At 32.3% G+C, this 19,267-nt stretch overlaps 1 protein-coding gene across 1 annotated transcript in view; it reads left to right on the top strand.

Annotated features, from left to right (window-relative positions):
• LOC141348553 (kelch-like protein 29) overlaps positions 1 to 19,267 on the top strand; it is a 215,180-nt gene that overhangs the window by 136,914 nt on the left and 58,999 nt on the right. The window contains exon 3 of the mRNA XM_073852833.1: positions 1,826 to 2,125. Within this exon, the coding sequence (XP_073708934.1) occupies positions 1,856 to 2,125 (270 nt within the window). The 5' untranslated portion in view covers positions 1,826 to 1,855. The remainder of the gene's footprint in view (positions 1 to 1,825; positions 2,126 to 19,267) is intronic.

Raw genomic sequence — 19,267 nt, 5'->3', positions numbered from 1 at the left:
TGTCTGGAAGTAAATTGGCTTATTTTTATTTATTTATTTTTTAATTTGTTGAATATTACATATTTTGAATTTTACATATTTCTAAAAAATAAAAATTTTTTAGTTTAATGTCTTTTTCGTGAGACATTAAATTTAATTATCTTTTTTTTATGTAGTTTTAATGTCATTTTTATTTAAGTATTTGTTTGTCTATTTATGGTGGAGGGTTTTATTTCTTATTTTTTAGATCAAAAGTCAATGTCTGGAAGTATATTGGCATATTTTTATTTATTTATTTATTGTTAAATGTTACATTTACATTTACATTTACATTTACAGTTACATATTTAGAATTTTACATATTTATTAAAAAATAATGAATGCATAAAAAGTCCATGTCTGGAAGTATATTGGATTATTTTGATATATATTTTTATTTATTCATCTATTTATTTATTTATTTATTTATTTATTTATTTATTTATTTATTTATTGTTAAATATTAAGTCATTTGAATTATACATATTTATTTTTTGTAAACAAAAAAATAGTTCAGTGTCTTTTTTTGTAAGACTAAAATTGTGAGACAATATTTTATTAATTTATTTTGATTTGTTTTCTCTTTTATTGAATTTTGTGTAATTTTATTTTATTAAATTGTAATTTATTTGTTTATTTTAGATTATTTAATGTAGTTTCACTTTTAGACGTATTTGTTTGTTTGTTTTTTGCTTAATTCTAACTGATTTTATTTCATTTTAAATTATATTTTGTAGTTTTATTTATTCAATTTTTATTTGTTTGTTTCTTATTTTAATAAATTCCACTTTATTTATTAAATTTTTATTTATTTGTATAAGTTTTATTTTATTGAAATTTATTTGGTTAGTCATTCAATTTTAAATTAATGTAGTCATATTTATTTAATTTAATATATGTATTTACATGGTTTTTATTTTGTTAAAATTTATTTATTTATTAAATTAGAATTTCTTTAAAAATAAATGTATTTATCTATTTTTTGTTAAATATTAAGTCATTTGAATTATACATATTTATTTTTTTGTAATATTTTATTTTGATTTGTTTTTTTTTCCCTTTTATTGAATTTTGTTATTACATTTTATTTTTATTTTATTTAATTCTCACATATTTTTTATTTTAGATTATTTAATGTAGTTTCATTTAACTTTTTAGAAATATTTGTTTGTTTGTTTGTTTGTTTTTTGCTTAATTCTAACTGATTTGATTTAATTTTAAATCATATTGTGAAATTTTACTTATTTAATTTTCATTTGTTTGTTTCTTATTTTAATAAATTTATTTACTTTATTTATTACATTTTAATTTATTTGGTTAGTCATTCAATTTTAACTTATTTAATGTAGTCATATTTATTTAATTTAATATATCTATTTACAAGTTTTTTTATTTTGTTAAAATGTATTTATTTATTAAATTACAATTTAAAAAAAAATTTAATTAATTAATTAATTTATTTATTTTTAAAAACAAACCACTTCTTTGCTCAGTCTAAAAACTGACCAAAAATGACACATCCTGCACTCACGGGGGTTTCCAAACCTTCGCCCCCGCACAAAGGAGCCTCGTTTTCCAGCATTAAAAGCTTATGTTATTTTTACACTCAGCTGAAGCGATGCCAGTCTAAAATTCATACTTTTTTAAACTACCGTCTAGCACAGACATTGAGATGTCTGCAGCGAGTTTTGTTGTGTTGCACGTCAAACCTGCCAAGAAGCTTGATTTGTTTGGTGCATTCTATTTCTATCTGCCTTTTGACAGGGTATAATCAATGCTATCGCTCTCTTTGTGTGCTCTCTTTCAGACAGCGCTACGTATCCTCTAAGAGGAAGTGATGTCACGACACCATCACCGCTTCGAGAGAGACTACCGAGGCCCCTGGGAGCGTCGCGAGCGCGCCAGCGGCCTTCACAATGGCGTCGGCAACAGCACCTGCTCCTCGGCGCCGCCGGTGGCCAACGGGAACAACCGGCCGGGACTCCTCCCTCTCCCGGTCATCCCGTCCCTCCTTCCCACCCCCGTGACCATCGCGGTGACGTCGGCCAGCAACGAGCTCGCCGCCAAGCGCTCTGGAGCCGCCTCCGTCACGGCACCTGTTGTGAAGGTAGAAGCTGCGAAATCCGCATCCAAATCGCTCGCATTTCCATTTGGCTCACGCTGCCAGATTGCTTCATTTGGTCCCGCTCTTCTTCTCCTTGCTGATTTTCTCTTTCATTATGCAAATGAGAAACTCTGAGCAATGGGCCGAATTAAGCCCGAGCCCGTTGCTCTGTCAAGTCTGTTGTGGGCAAGAAATAAAAGGCGTCAGCTTGCTATTTGAGTCGAGATGAATGCCATTCTGGAGAATTAGCTCAAGGAACGAGAAAAGCACGAACTGTTGTTTCACTCTTCATGCTGTTTAATCAGATTAGCTTCTGTTTCACTTAGATTTCATGCATAAAGACAGTTTACCAGCTACTTGCCATGCGGCTTTTGCGGCCCACGCTCTTATAAAGCCGTGATTGACGTGACCTTTGTTGGAGAGCCGTTGAACGTACACATTTTGGAGGTATTGTTCGCTTGAGGTCTCGTTAATGCCTAATAGGAGGTGTTTGGAGTGCTGTAGGTTAGTTTTCAGGCTAATTTCTCTTGGTTTCAATCAGTCGAGTCTCCCCGCAGAAGGGCTTGCCAGCTTTTCTCTACCTCGCTCGAAGCCCACTTTAGGGAGCGATTCGGCCTGAAAAATCTTGGCATCTCCGACTACAGCTACTGTCATCTCACATCGCCGCTTTTTGTTTGAACTCGTGCGCTTGAGTGGATTCGGTGGGACTTCTGTGGCCGGAAAGCGTTGTGAGTATCAGACCAAATGCTTTAGCATTATGCAGATTGTTTTAACACTGACCCTGTGGGCGAACGCCAGCGGTCGGATGCTGACCGCCAAGTTCGGCTTTGACTTTGTCTTTGACGTGTCCCTCTGATGCATGTTTTAGTATGCTGGAAAAAAACAACTTTTTCATCTAAAAAAGTCTTTTGTGAAAGCAGTTGGCTGTACTATAAGTTACTACACTTTTAAAATGACTTTTTCGAAGTTGTAAATAAGGATTATTGCAGTATGCTTTTGCAAGGAAAGCAAGTGCAAGTGTTTTAAAGTAAATCATACACTGTTTTTTTTTTTTTAGTGTACAAAACTTTTAGGTTTTATAGTTTATTCAGATGAGTGTTTCTTTGGAAGCCTGTTTCTGTCACTGAATAAAACATGAAAATAGGTAATTGCAGCTTTTTATCTCACAATTCGGACTTATTTCTCGCAATTGCGAGTTTACATCTGGCAGTTCTGACTTTTTTTCTCAAAATTGTGTGACATAAACTTGCAATTGCGAGATATGAAGTCTCAATTCTAAGAAATAAAGTCAGAATTGTATGATTTTAAACTCGTAAATCTGACTTTTTTTCTTAATTCTTGAATTAAGATATAAGAGAACTTGCAGTTGAGTAGTAATATCAGAATTGTGAAATATAACCTCACAATTATGAATTATAAAGTCAGAATTGTGAGATATAAGCTCACAATTCTGAAAAATAGTTGCAATACTAAAATAAAGTCAGAATTGTGAGATATAAACTTGCAATTGTGAGTTATAAACTCAGAATTGCGAATTATAAAGTCTGAATTGCAAGATCTAAACTCTAAAATTTGAGTTTTTTCTCAGAATTGCGAGATATAAACTAAATTCTGAGCAATGAAGTCGTGGTTCTGAGAAATAAAGTCAGAATTGTATGATTTAAACTCGTATATCTGACTTTTTTCTTAGAATTGATATATGAGATATAAACTTGCAATTGACTTGTAAAGTCAGAATTGCGAGATATAAACTCACAAATGTGACTTTTTTCTCAGAATTGTGTGATATAAACTTTCAATTGAGTTGTAAAGTCAGAATTGTGAAATATAACCTCACAATTGTGAAAAACAGTTGCAATTCTAAAATAGTCAGAATTGCGAATTATAAAGTCTGAATTGCAAGATCTAAACTCTCAAATCAGTTTTTTCTCAGAATTGCGAGATATAAACTAAATTCTGAGCAATGAAGTCGTGGTTCTGAGAAATAAAGTCAGAATTGTATGATTTAAACTCGTAAATCTGACTTTTTTTCTTAGAATTGATATACAGTATGAGATATAAACTTGCAATTGACTTATAAAGTCAGAATTGCGAGATATAAACTCACAAATGTGACTTTTTTCTCAGAATTGTGTGATATAAACTTTCAATTGAGTTGTAAAGTCAGAAATGTGAAATATAACCTCACAATTGTGAAAAATAGTTTCTAGATTCTAAAATAGTCAGAATTGCGAGATATAAACTCACACTGCTGAGAAATAGTTAAAATTCTGAAATAAAGTCAGAATTGCATATTATGAAGTCAGAATTGCAAGATATAAACTCATAAATCTGACTTTTTTCTTAGAATTGAGATATAAGAGATATAAACTTTCAATTGAGTTGTAAGGTCAGAATTGTGAAAAATAGTGATTCTAAAATAATCAGAATTGCGAATTATAAAGTGAGAATTGCGAGATATAAACTCATAAAAAATATAAAAAAAAATAGTTAAAATTCTGAAATAAAATCAGAATTGCACAAATCTGACTTTTTTCTCAGAATTGCATGATATAACCTGCAGTTGTGAGTGATAAAGTCAGAATTGCAGAATATAAACTTACAATTGCAAATTATAAAGTCAGAATTGTGAAATATAAACTCGCAAATCTGATTTTATTCTCAGAATTGAAAGATATAAACTCGCAATTCTGAGAACATATCAGTCTTTTTTCCTTTTTTCAGAATTGCGAGTTGTATTTCACAGTTCTGACTTTATTTCCTTTGAGAGTTTATATCTCGCAATTGTAACTTTTTTCTCAGAATTGCGAATTTATATCAACAATTGCAAGTTATTAAGCCAGAATTGTGGGATGTAACTCGCAATTACATCCCTTTTGTCTTTTTTTCCACCTCAAAATTGGACTTCATAACTCACAACTGCAAGTTTATATCTCACAAGAAAAATAACAATTGCTAGGGGAAAACATCAGAGTTGTAAGTTATTATCTTGCATATAAACTCACAATTGCGAATTATAAAGTCAGAATTGCAAGATATAACTCAAACTCAGAATTCTGAGAAATAGTTGCAATGCTGAGAAATAAAGTCAAAGATGCATTACATTGTCTCCAAAGATATAATTTGGAGAAATTATTTGACAATTTTACAGTATTTTGAATCAAATAGTTTGAATCAAAAGATTGGGGTCAAAAGTACAGCAAAAACTGTGATGATGTGAAATAGTATTACAATTTAAAATAAACTATTTTCAATTTGAATATACAGTTAAGGTCAAAAGTTTACATGCATTTTGCAGAATCTGCAAAATGTGCAAAATGTGAATGTGTATTTTACCAAATTGCATGTTATTTTTTATTTAGTACTGAACAGTTCAACTGCCCGCTGTTCTTCAGAAACGTCCTTCAGGTCCCACAAATTCTTTGGTTTTTCAGCATTTTTGTGTATTTGAACCCTTTCCAACAATGACTGTATGCTTTTGAGATCCATCTTTTCACACTGAGGACAACTGAGAGACTCAAATGCAACTATTACAGAAGGTTCAAATGCTTACTGAAGAAAAACTTTTAGAATTTGTTGATCACGGTAAATTTAACTTATTTTGTGTTCTGGAAAACATGCAAGTATCTTCTGTAGCTTCTGAAGGGCAGTACTAAATGAATAAAAATATGATATTTAGGCAAAATAAGAAAAATGTACACATCTTCATTCTGTTCAAAAGTTTTCATCCCCGCTCAAAATTAGACTACATAACTAACAGTTGCAAGTATATATCTCACAAGAAAAATAAATCATTTGCTAGGAAAAGAAATCTGATTTGTCATAATTGCAAATTATAAAGTCAGAATTGCAAGATATAAACTCATATATAATATAAATTATTCAGAGAAATAAAGTCAGTTGTCTCTAAATATATAATTTGCAGAAATTATTTTACAATTTTTCTGTATTTTGAATCAAATAAATGCAGCTTTTTAAAAAGTGGTGTAGATGGGAAAAAATGCTTTCACAACATTGTTGTTCTAGTTGCATTCTTCAGAAAATGTCTTCAACTTCTGTTTCCCTCTGAAAATAAAATAGCAGCAGACAGGTTTGGAACGACATGAGAGTGAGTAAATAATGACAGAACTTCTCTTTTAAGTTAGCAGCATTGCTACTTTTAGTTAGTTAGTCCCCAGCACTGAAGGGAACGTGTTTACCTCGGCTTTCTTTAATTATTGCCTGAAGGAAACTCATCAGAACACGGTAGAGTCTTGAGGGACCGACACTTTCTCTGTCATCTGTCATCAAAGTCCCCATGTTGTTCAGCCCACGGTCCAGCTCATAGATGCTATTCAGATAAATATAAAAGCAAAAGCGGCGGAAAGAGATGAGAAGGAACGAGAAGGTTTTATCGAACGGCAGAGAGCAACATCGGCTTTCCGTGGTTATGACACGGATGTCTAATAAGCCAAATTGTTTGTGTGTGTGTGTCTGTGTGGTTAATGACTCTGAATGCCGTGTGTTTATCTGGAAATGCGTTTGTTTTTAACCTTGACAGGTATGAGGCCTGTGATTGAGTTTGTGTGGCTGGTTTACAGTATAATGTTTGTAAGTCTGTTTTTGTGTGCGAGACAGATCGGCATCTAATTAGGGAGATGGAGAGGGACCGTTGCGACAACTCACATGTCTTTTGGTGACAAACTCCACGCAGCGAACAATAAATAACCTGGCTACTGTAACTTTAAGAGCCCATCTGCCTGAGCTGTCTGTCATGACTAACGACACTTTGGAACCAACAAACGACTCTTAATTGAACTAGAGGTGTGGCAGCTTATTTACTCGCCTCCTCTTGTAATTAATTTTGTTTGTAATGCCTTTGTTTATTATTTATTCCCCCGAGCGTAACCACAAATCCACAGCCGCTGACAGAGACATTTTTTCATAATTTCAGGAGTGCACGAGAAAGTGTATTATAGTCTGTTTAGAGCAGTGGTTCTCAACCAAGGGTTTCAGGGCCCGTAAGGGAGCTTCAGAAAACTTTTAAGAGAGGCAAGATGACTTAAAATACCTACCGTACTCCAACTCCATCCAGACAGCTAAATCCCCTCAAGAAACAAGTGAAAACTCTTTCGTAAGCGTCTGACTGCCTTCTCCTTCTATAAAAAAAACAACTTTTTCTATGTTTTTATTTTCCCTTAATATCATCCTGTCCTGGCTTTTATTGTTTTGAATGATGACTAAAAACTTTATCACGCAATTATGACTATAACTTGGAATTGTGAGTTTATATCATGCAATTCTGATTCTATTTCTCGCAATTCTGACTTCATTATTCACAATTGTGAGTTTAATCACACTATTCTTGTCACGATGCAGGCAGGAACACACGAACAACGACGTAAATAAAAGACGTATATTTAATAAATCCAACAGAATACAGGCAGACACAGGAACACCAGGGGAAAACATCCATATAACATTAAAGACCGACAAGAGTACTGGGAAAACACACACCTTAAATAGACAGACTAATTACAAACACAGGTGCAGACAATAAGGGAGAAACCAAAAACACTCAGAACTGCGGGGGAAAATGGGAAAAACCAACAAGAAAGTCCGGGGGTGTGACAATTCTCAGGGGGAAAAGTAAAAAAAAAAGTTTATAAAAGTTTATATCTTGCCATTTTGACTTTATAACTTGCTTTGGTGAGTTTATATTACAATTCTGACTTTAACTTGCATTTGTGATTTTATAAAACACAATTCTAAGAAAAAAGTCAGAATTGTGAGAAAAAAAAACTTGTATAATGGGCACCAAATGAGTAAATGTAAAATTATTTAAAATTAAAAAAATAAGCTAAAACAGTTTAAAGAAATCTAGATATTTCTTATTTTAATTTAACCTATCAACAACTTTTTTCAAATTTTTTTTTTTTAATTTTTTTTTTTTTGAAGAGTAATAAAAGAGGTATTTCTAGACCTGGAAAATGAATGTAAATGAAATCTTACCTCATATCTTATCTTATTAAACCTATAACTATATGGGCATTTCTGTATATTTTATGAATATACAATTTTCTAGTTGTGCCATGCACTAAAATATTTATTTTATTTTATTTTATTTTTTGTTTTAATTTATAATAATGCTAAAAATTCAGCTTTGTATCACAGAAATAAATTACATTTTGCAATATATTCAAATAGAAAACAGTTGTTTTAAATTGTCATAATATTTAACTGAAAACTTGTATAATGGGCATTTCTCGTGTTCATTTTTGAAGAGGAAGAATAAAAGAGCGATTTCTAGATTTAGAAAAGTCATACAAATTAATCTTACCTTATTAAAACTTATACCTCTCTGGGCATTTTATATATTTATAAATATACCATTTTCTAGTTGTGCCATGCTCTAAAATATTTTTTTTATATATTTTTTTTTTATTTTATTTTTTTTTTTTTATAATAAAGCTAAAAATTCAGCTTTTCATCACAGAAATAAATTACATTTTGCAATATATTTAAATAGAAAGAGCTATTTTAAACTGTAATAATATTTGACTGAAAACTTGTATAACAGGCACTTCTCGTGTTCATTGCCATTTTATGTTGAGATGTTGAAAACTGGTAGCCTTGTAACCAAAAAATTAGTACCACTGGATTAGAGAGTCACACTAGAGCAAGTTACTAATCATTTATATATATATTACTAACAAAAATGTACAAAACATTTTTTTTTTACCTTTTTTTTTGGAACAAGTACCATTGTATTCTTTGAATTTACCATGGTGTATCAATATTACATTGTAACACATACATACATACATATTACAACAGACCGTGGTTTTACCATCAATGCACCATGGTATTTTGGTGTGGATTTACTTTGAAACTATTTTTAGGCAGAAATAACTAATTACAACGACTATGGCAAGCAACACATTCAAGTAGAAAGACTGAAATAGTATTTTCTTGTAAAATATACTGCAATCTTTATTTACAACTTCCCCAATCCCTCAGGAGACTGTAAATTGATCCCATGTTTTGAAGCGCAGGACTGGTTTGCTAGCGCACAGATGCACGCTTGTCGATTTCTGCGTGGGCGTCGCTAACAAAGGATTGAATGCTGAGTGACGAGACGTTGTGGCGGCTGTCAGTGCATCTGCTTCTGAACATCGGTGTGTCGCTGTGATGAAGCCATCCTAAAGATGCTGACCAGTGAAATGCTGCAGAAATGATGCAGGCTGTCAATTATGTGTGCAACACAAAGAGAGAAAGATCCAACACTAGAGTTCAACTTAACAAAACTTGTACCAGGTACACTAGCGTTCAAAAGTTTGGGGTCAAAAGTACAGTGATGTTGTGAAATATTATTACAGTTTAAAATAACTATTTTCAATTTGAATATACAGTTAAGGTCAAAAGTTTACATACACTTTGCAGAATCTGCTAAATGTGAATTATTTTACCAAAGTAAGAGGGATCATACATAATGCATGTTATTTTTTATTTAATACTGAACAGTTAAAGGATTAGTTCACTTCCAGAACAAAAAGTTACAGATAATGTACTCACCCCCCCTGTCATCCAAGATGTTCACGTCTTTCTTTCTTCAGTCGTAAAGAAATTATGTTTTTTGAGGAAAACATTTCAGGATTTCCCTCCATGTAATGGACTTCTATGGTGCCCCCAAATTTGATCTTCCAAAAGGCAGTTTAAATGCAGCTTCAAAGAGCTCCAAATGACCCCAGCCGAGGAAGAAGGGTCTCATCTAGTGAAACGATCATTTATTTATTTATTTTTATTAGAGTTTATATACTTTTTAACCTAAAACGCTTGGCTCTGTGTGAACTGTTTTTTCAGGTCATGACAGTTAGGGTATGTCTAAAAACTTCCGCCTCAACTTCAAAACCGTCCTAGATCACTGCAGAAGTACCAACCCAGAGTTTACAAAGTGAACTTTACAAAAAAAGGCAAAACAGCGATATAGGGGGATTTTGAAGTTAGACAAATTAGAAAATTAGACGTTTTTAGACGTACCCTAACTGTCGTGATTGAAAAAAAAAAAAAAATGAGTGTTTAAGGTTAAAAAGCCTATAAATAGTTTTTTTTTTTTTAAATAACCAGTCGTTTTGGTAGATAAGACCCTTATTCCTCAGCTGGGATCGTTTAGAGCCCTTTGAAGCTGCATTTTAACTAAATTTTGGAAGTTTAAATTTGGGGCACCATAGAAATTCTTTACATGGAGAGAAAGACATGAACTATCTGTAAATTTTTGTTTTGGAAGTGAACTAATCCTTTAAACTGCCCGCTTTTTTCAGAAACATCCTTCAGGTCCCACAAATTCTTTGGTTTTTCAGCATTTTTGTGTATTTGAACCCTTTCCAACAATGACTGTATGGTTTTGAGATCCATCTTTTCACACTGAGGACACTGATGCTCAAGAAGGAAAAACGACGCATTAAGAGCCGGGGGTGAAAACTTTTGGAATTTGTTGATCAGGGTAAATTTAACTTATTTAGTCTTCTGGAAAACATGTAAGTATCTTCTGTAGCTTCTGAAGGGCAGTACTAAATGAAAAAAAAATATGATATTTAGGCAAAATAAGAAAAATGTACACATCTCCATTCTGTTCAAAAGTTTTCACCCCCCGGCTCTTAATGCATTGTTTTTCCTTCTGGAGCATCAGTGAGCGTTTGAACCTCCTGTAATAGTCACATATGAGCCCCTCAGTTGTCCTCAGTGTGAAAAGATGGATCTCAAAATCATACAGTCATTTTTGGAAAGAGTTCAAATACACAAAAATGCTGAAAAACCAAAGAATTTGTGGGACCTGAAGGATTTTTCTAAAGAACAGCAGGCAGTTTAACTATTCAGGACAAACAAGGGACTCATGAACAACTATCACTAAACAAAATAACACAGCTGTGGATCATTCAGGTTACAACACAAACATCTTTTATGTGAAATATCCTATTCAGGTCAGTACTTAACAAAAAATAACATGCATTTTGTATGATCCCTCTTATTTTAGATTCTGCAAGGTGTATGTAAACTTTTGAACTCAACTGTATTTTAATATCTAATTTATTTGTGATAAGCAGGCAATAGCACGAAAAATGCTAAATGTAACATAAATATAGAGTTTACATTAGGATTCACTACCTAATGCATAATACAAAATTGATTGGACGAAACCACACATAAACACACAGACTTCATATGATCTGGATCATATCCGGCATACTCAAAATATGAAATACTATCATCTGATGGCTGAATGGCTCAAATTGTATGCTCTCTCCCAGTTATGCTGCATTTCGAGACACATTACTCGGAGATTACCTACAAGAGACCGGCCATCGCACACAGCTTGAGTCTGTTTCCTACTCCATTATCAGTAAAATGCATGAATCACGGGTTAACCCGGGTCACCTCGCGGAGCTGGTCAGAGCCATTTGCACTTCACAGATTGATGGAAAGCAAGTGTTTTCTGTTGGCGAAAGCAATTTGCTTCTCTTCTGGTGCATGACACACATACAGCCGTTTGTGCTGATTACGTTTGTTTACAGCGTAGCATTGTTGAATTCTTGATTCGAATTGGTTGACGGGTTGTTGATTCGTTTTCTATTGTTCGTGACAGGTTTGTTGACGCCATTGCTGCCCTGTATCACTTTGAAATGTTTCTTCCTAACTAATAACAGTGGGTTTGGGCAGGATGCTTGATCGGTGACGTCAGCAAGGATGAAGAAAAAAGTGAATGAAATTGTGAAATAAACATGTTTAATAGACATGTGCTTTCTATAACCTTAGCTTAAGTGGAATAATTGACTCTTGAATTCTTGAAATGCGGTGGTCCGCCTTTAGTTATTGGTTACAAAACCTGCTTGTGCGTATGTAACGTTTGTACACCAGAGCTGAGAACTTCCTTGCACAGGTCAAGATATCCAATAGGTTGTTTTAGTATCCATGCAATATGCCGTTTCTTTCTCTTAACAGAAGCACATGATTGGATTTAACCAGAGGGCATGTTATTATGAATTTTTCAGAAATGCTTCAAAAATCCAGTGGAAATGTGCAGCTGTTTGTGAGAAAGTGTGTGAGAGTGAGTGTGTGTGTGAGCGTCCTTGCCGAGTGAAAATCCTCACGGCTCTGATTAAAATGTTTATCTCTGTCTTCAAGGGATATCGGTCATGTTTTCATATGATGGAATGTCTTCATCTTTGCGTCCGCAAATATTGACCTTTCACAAAAGCCTGATGAAGCAATTACGCGTAAAGAACAGTGGCTTCACATACGAAACGCTAATGAGAGAGATGTTTGAATATGAATTAATGGCCGAGAATTCTAATTGGAATATAGGTGTTTTTTTTCTGTATAATGAACAGTGTATTCCAATTGCAACTTCCAATTGTGTGTGTGTGTGTGTGTGTGTGTGTGTTTATTATTCATTCTTTTATTAGTTCTCTTTTGTCTACTTGCTATTCATTTATTTATTATTTAGTTTGCTTACTATTTATTTTTTTATTTTATCTGTATATGCACAATGTATTCCAATTGCAATTCTTGTGTATGTGTATCATTCATTTTTTATTATATTATGTTATATTATTATATTATATTATATTATATTATATTATATTATATTATATTATATTATATTATATTATATTATATTATATAGTTGTATTAAATTATCTTTTTAAAAGACTTTTAAGATCTTACTTTTAATAATAATTATGTTTAATGTTTTATAATATATGGATATTTTTGTAATTCATACAATTTTTTATTATTATTTATTTATTTATTTTCCATTTCCATTTTTATTTTTTTATTTGATCTGTATAATGCACAATGTATTTTAATTGCAATTCTTGTGTGTGTGTTGATATTTTCTATTATAATTTCAGATTTCATAATTTCAGATTTTTTTTAAATAGTAATTGCTATTTTTATTGTTTAATTTATTCTATAATATAAGGATATTTTTGTGTGTAATACAATTTTTTAATGTTTGTTTATTCTTTTATTATAATTCTTTATTCTTTTTTTATGTGTAATGCATTATATTCTGATTGCGATTCTTGTTTGTGTGTGTGTTATATTATGTTATTTTTTAAGATTTTTTTATTTTTAACAGTTATTAACATTTTTATATTTTGTACTAATATATATATATATATATATATTTATTTATTTATTTATTTATTTATTTATTTATTGTATGTAATTTAGTGGCATTTTTAAATAATTTATCTATTGATTATTTTTTATTTATTTAATTTTTATTTTCTTGTGTAATGCACAATGCATTCCAGTTGCAATTCTTGTGTGTTTGTGTGTGTTCATATTTTAGATTATACTTTGTTTATTTAGATTATAATTTTTTTTTTTATAATTTGATTTTGTTTTATTTGATTCAGTAATATAACAATAAAAGATAAATAACAATAAATAATGTAAAAATGGCATTGAATTACATACAAAAATGTATGTAATTCAATCACATTTTTAAAAATATTTATCTTTAATTTATTATTTATTTATTTTGTTTGTTTGTTTATTTATTTTTAACATTTGTCCTAAAGGTGTAGTTTATAAAAAAAATCTGTTATTTATTCTCCCTCATGTCATTCAATGACTTTTATTGTTCTTTGTATCTTAACATAAGATACCTTGCCAATTTATTTATTTTTATTTTTTTAACTATAGAAGTCAATTCACCAGCATTTCTCAAAAGACATAGAAATTTGGACCAACATGAGGCTGGCAGAATTTTCATTTTGAGTAAACTTTCACTTTAATTGTCTAGACACATTTTAGTGTTGTTATATAGCTTATTTGGATTAGCAAACTTCCTCTAACTATCATTTTTCAAAAACTTTTCAAAAACAAAGCAATGTTGCTCTGCAAGTGCTGGCATTTCCTGAAGGAAATGCAAATATAGTTGTTGTTCTGTAGTACCATTTTGGAAAAGCACTTTTACATTTGCCTGTGCCAAATCCAATTGGCCGCAACGGCTTCCAACATGTTTCTATGGATTTAAAAACAAATTCACTTCTGCCACTTCAATGTTTTCTAATAGTTCCGTGCCTATTTGATTAGTTTGAAGGCTAGATCTCATAACTGAATAAACATGCATTTTTCACAACATAAGTGAGGGAAAATTCACACAGAATGATGTGAGGGGCAATTCATATCAATCTGAGAGCCAAACTTCAAGGCTTTAGCTATGCCTCACACATTTCAAGGGTGTTGTGTACTACAGTGTGCATATTCAGAGAGAGAGAGACCAGCTGCAAGTGTGAAGCAGAAAATGAATGAATGATGGAAACAAAGCGTCTCTGAGCCAAGGGCGGCTCAGCAGGGAGACGTGAACTTTGGTTGACTTGCAACCTTTACTGTAAAGTTGCACAGAAGTGTTGTCATTGAGATGATTTCATTCCAATTCAAATCCATTCGCTGGAGAAAATTTCTTTATAATGCCTCAGAATTATCCCAGTATACTGCTAAATGTTTAACGGCATGAGGTTTCATAGAGGAATGCACTCCGATGAAGAGCTTCAACCGAAAAATGAAAAGGCTGTTGTTATTACATCTTTCTATGTTGCTTTGTGGTGGTTGCTGTTTCCATGCAATCACTATGAATAAATTAAGCTTTCAAGTGACTTGTATCACAGATGACTAGTGTTTTGAGGCCATATAATGTTATTATATGACGAACGGACAAAAATAAATGCTATCCATTGAAAATCGTGTTTAAAGGAGAAGTAGAAATGTCCAATTTGTAAACGAATCATTCTTTAGAGTCAAAAATCACTGAATGATTCAATGAATAAGTGAACTGATTCAGTGACCCTGTCTTAGTAATTCTTTAGAGTGGTTCTTTTCAGGTGATCCTATATTTTCTATATATTTTCTCTGAAAATATCTCTGACTCAGTGATCCAGTGATCCATCAAACTGCTGTAAATTGACTGTTTTTACATTTTATATGTTTTTGTGTAAGGAACAGATCAAATTAAATGTTGTTAGAGAAGTAGCGATGTCCAATTTGTAAACGAATCATTCTTTAGAGTCAAAAATCACTGAATGATTCAATGAATAAGTGAACTGATTCAGTGACCCTGTCATAGTGATTCTTTAGAGTGGTTCTTTTCAGGTGATCCGGTTCACAAATTCTCTCTGAAAATATCTCTGACTCAGTGATCCAGTGATCCATCAAACTGCTGTAAATTGACTGTTTTTACATTTTATATACTGTATGTTATATATAACATAATGTTTTTGTGTAAGGAACAGATCAATTTAAAAGTTGTTAGAGAAGTAGCGATGTCCAATTTGTGAACTAATCATTCTTTAGAGTCAGAAATCCCTAAATGATTCAATGAAGATGTGATTTGATTCAGTTTACTGATTCAGTGACCCAGTCATAGTGATTCTTTAGAGTTGGATCTTTTCAGGTGTTTTGGTTCACAAATTATCTTTGAATTATTCATTGATGGCTTGAACTGATTCAGTTTACTGACGCAGTGATTCAGTCATAGTAATCAATAGCACTGGAGGTGAATATCAGTAAATACTGCTGAAAATTTTAGTCGGTTTCTAATGGAATTTCTATTTTTACTAATTACTAATTTTAAATTATTTTTATATATCATATATAACATATATGTTACATGTGTTTGTGTGGGGAACGGACCAAAAAAAGTTGTTAAAAAAAGTAGTGATGTTCAATTTGTGAACGAATCATTCTTTAGAGTCAGATCTTTTCAGGTCATCCGATTCACAAATGATCTCTGAATGATTCATTGATGAATTGAACTGATTCAGTTTACTGACTCAGTGATCCATCTGTAAAAACTGCTGTAAATTGACTATTTTTACTAATCATTACTTTTATCAATTATTTTATGTACTGTATGTTAAATATAACATATAATGTTTTTGTCTAAGGAACAGATCAAATTAAGTTGTTAATAGCACTGGAGGTGAAGATTTCCAGCAAACAGTGCCGCAAATTTCAGCCTGTTTTTAACAGAATTACTATTTTTAGTAACTACTAATTTTATAAATGATTTTACATATTTTATATATAACACATAATGTTTAAAATAGTAGTAAAAGTAGAAAAGATCCAACTCCAAAGAATTATTCATTCACAACTTGGACATTATACTATTTTTAGTAATCAGTCATTTTATGTATGTGACCCTGGACCACAAAACCAGTCATAAGGTTAAATTTGACAAAACTGAGATTTATACATCATATGAAAGCTCAATAAATAAGCTTTCTATTGATGTATGGTTTGTTGGGATAGGACAATATTTGGCTGAGATACATCTATTTGAAATAGATGCAAAAAAATCTAAAAGACTGAGAAAATCACCTTTAAAGTTGTCCAAATTAGGTTCTTAACAATGCATATTACAAATCAAAAATAACATTTTGATATGTTTACAGTAGGAATTTTACAAAAAATCTTCATGAAACATGAACTTTACTTAATTTCTTAATGATTTTTGGCATAAAAGAAAAATCAAAAATTTTGACCCATGCAATGTATTTTTGGCTATTGCTACAAATATACCCCAGCGACTTAAGACTGGTTTTGTGGTCCAGGGTCACATATTATATACATTGTATATAATGTTTTTGTGTAAGAAACACAAAAAAAAGTTGTTAAGAGAAGTAGCGATGTCCAGTTTGTGAATGAATTCTTTAGAGTCAGATCTTTTCAGTTGATCTGGTTCACAAAAATCTCTGAATGATTCATTCATGAACTAAAGTGATTCAGTTTATTGACTCAGTGATCCAGTTATAGTGATTAATAGCACTAGAGATGAATATAAGTGAATACTGCTTTAAATTTTAGCTTGTTTCTAACAGAATTATTATTTTTACTAATTACTCATTTTATAAATAAACATAAATAACATATAATGTTTTATGTGAGGAACAGACCAAAAAAAGTTGTTTAGAGAAGTCATGATGTACGATTTGTGAATGAATCATTCTATAGAGTCGGATCTTTTCAGTTGAGATCTGGTTCACAAGAGATCTCTGAAAGATTTATTGATGAATTGATGAATACTGCTGTACATTTTAGTCTGTTTCTAAAAGAATTATGTTTTTACTAATTTTATAAATCATTTTTATATATTGTATATAACATTATAATGTTTTTGTGTAAGAAACAGACAAAAATAAAAGTTGTTAAAAGTAGTAGCAATGACCAGTTTGTGAACAAATTCTGTAGAGTCAGATATTTTCAGTTGACCGGTTCACAAAAGATCTCTAAATGATTCAGTGATGAATTGAACTGATTCAGTTTACTGACTCCAGTCGCAGTGAATAAAGCACTGGAGGTGAAGATTTTCAGCGAATAGTGCTGTAAATTTGAGTTTGTTTCTAACAGAAAACTTCAGAAGACTTTTTTGGTAATTATTTTTTTTGTTCAAGCTTGGAGGTGCCTTTTCAATAAATGAGGCTCTTAGCCAATTCATGGATGAATTGAAGCTCACCAATCAATTAATAACACAGCAGCTACCCTTCATTACACGTTGAAGGTCAAAAAACACGTAGTCTCTGCGGTTTCTGCCAACTTCGGTTGCGTTCCAGTAAACACATTCAACGAGAAGCAAATGAGAAAGCGGAGATTCATGGCGTCTTGGCTTCATCTGCGATTATACATCACAAGTTACAGATTGCGTTCATTTCCTCTTGATATTTACCGCTCGTTTATTTCTCTCAGGGGAGTGAGGAGAAAAAGTGACGACACGGCAGTGGCATTTGAATCATTAGTCCCCAGCGCTGTCATCTATCGCTCCATGCCATTTAAATCTCCAACGGAAAGAGGCGAAAAACCCGGCTCCTCTTCAGAAGTCGTGAAGATGAAATATTAATGGCTTCTTGCTTTTTAGCGTTCTGGCCTTGAATACTCAATTTGCTATTCATATGTTGATTATAAAGAAGCAGAACACATTTTTGAGGGTCGAAATATGAGCCCTCTGAGTTGATCTTCTCATCTTCAACTTCTTTTATTCACCTGAATGAAGCCGAACCCTCTCGTCTACGATTGTTAATATTTAGATAGACTTTAACAGCTTTAACAACTTCCAAAAATCAGATTTGTTTCATTAAGGATCACAAAAGCCTGGATAAAATCACATTTAAAAGGGGATTTTCCAAACAAGTCTTGCAGACAAAAGACAGCCTCATAAAATGTCATTTGACGCAAATGCGTGTTGTAGAGAATAACGTGGTCAATTTTTATTTACCAAGAAACTTCTTCATTGGAAAATTGCTGACAGATTAGCTGTTCGCCCTGGTTTTTCCTTTCCATCTTCTGTGATCCAACCGTCATGTCCATGTTTTTTCATTTAAAGGAAATCCTTCCCTAAATGAATCCCATTTCGTGTCTCTTCTTACAGAAGCTTCCAGCAATTGTACTCTTAAAGCTTAATGTAAACTCATATCCGTGTGCATAAGTCTATATCTTGAGTGTCTTGGATCTTTTATTGATGAGGAAGACTCATTTAAATACACATCGTTGTTCTGTTTCATTCGTATCTTTACAGGAAACCAGCTTGACGTTTTTCAAAAACGTTTCTTCTTTGTTGAATGGAGGAAAGAGGCCATTGTTCCTGAGACAATGTGAATTTGATGTCTTGAGGTCAAAATATGATTGAAAGGAAAAGAGGCTTTTTCAGTTGTACTTAACGTACTTTATTCAACATGTACAAGGAAGATAAAGCAGAGAAATTGAACGTCTTAAAGGATATTTTTCCAGACGAGTACTATCTGCGCTAAACATTACTGTTTTAGTGCTGGGTTTTGGTGGGAATGTTTGGAGGACTCATCACATAGCGTTCCTCAATAGTCCTCAGGAGACACAATGCTGTAAATGTACTGTACGGAATTTCCAAACCAATTACTTTCCCCCGTGCCGTCTCCCGTCTTAAACATGAATTACAGGATCTGACTGTGCCTTGTGGGTTTGGATCTGTGAGATGTCTTTCCGCCGTGTCTTTGTTCAAAGGCAGTTCCAAAGCAGCTCCGATGCCTTTTCGGTCCAATCCCAAATTAATTTGTTTGATCTGTTGCCTCATCAAAGACATTTAAGCCCAGTTGGCTAGTAATTGTACACAGCGGGTATAGT

Source organism: Garra rufa, chromosome 13 (genome assembly GCF_049309525.1).
Source record: "Garra rufa chromosome 13, GarRuf1.0, whole genome shotgun sequence".
NCBI classification, from domain to species: Eukaryota; Metazoa; Chordata; class Actinopteri; order Cypriniformes; family Cyprinidae; genus Garra; species Garra rufa.
The sequence above is the reverse complement of the archived record's forward strand: the minus strand, read 5'-3'. Positions and strand labels throughout refer to the sequence as shown.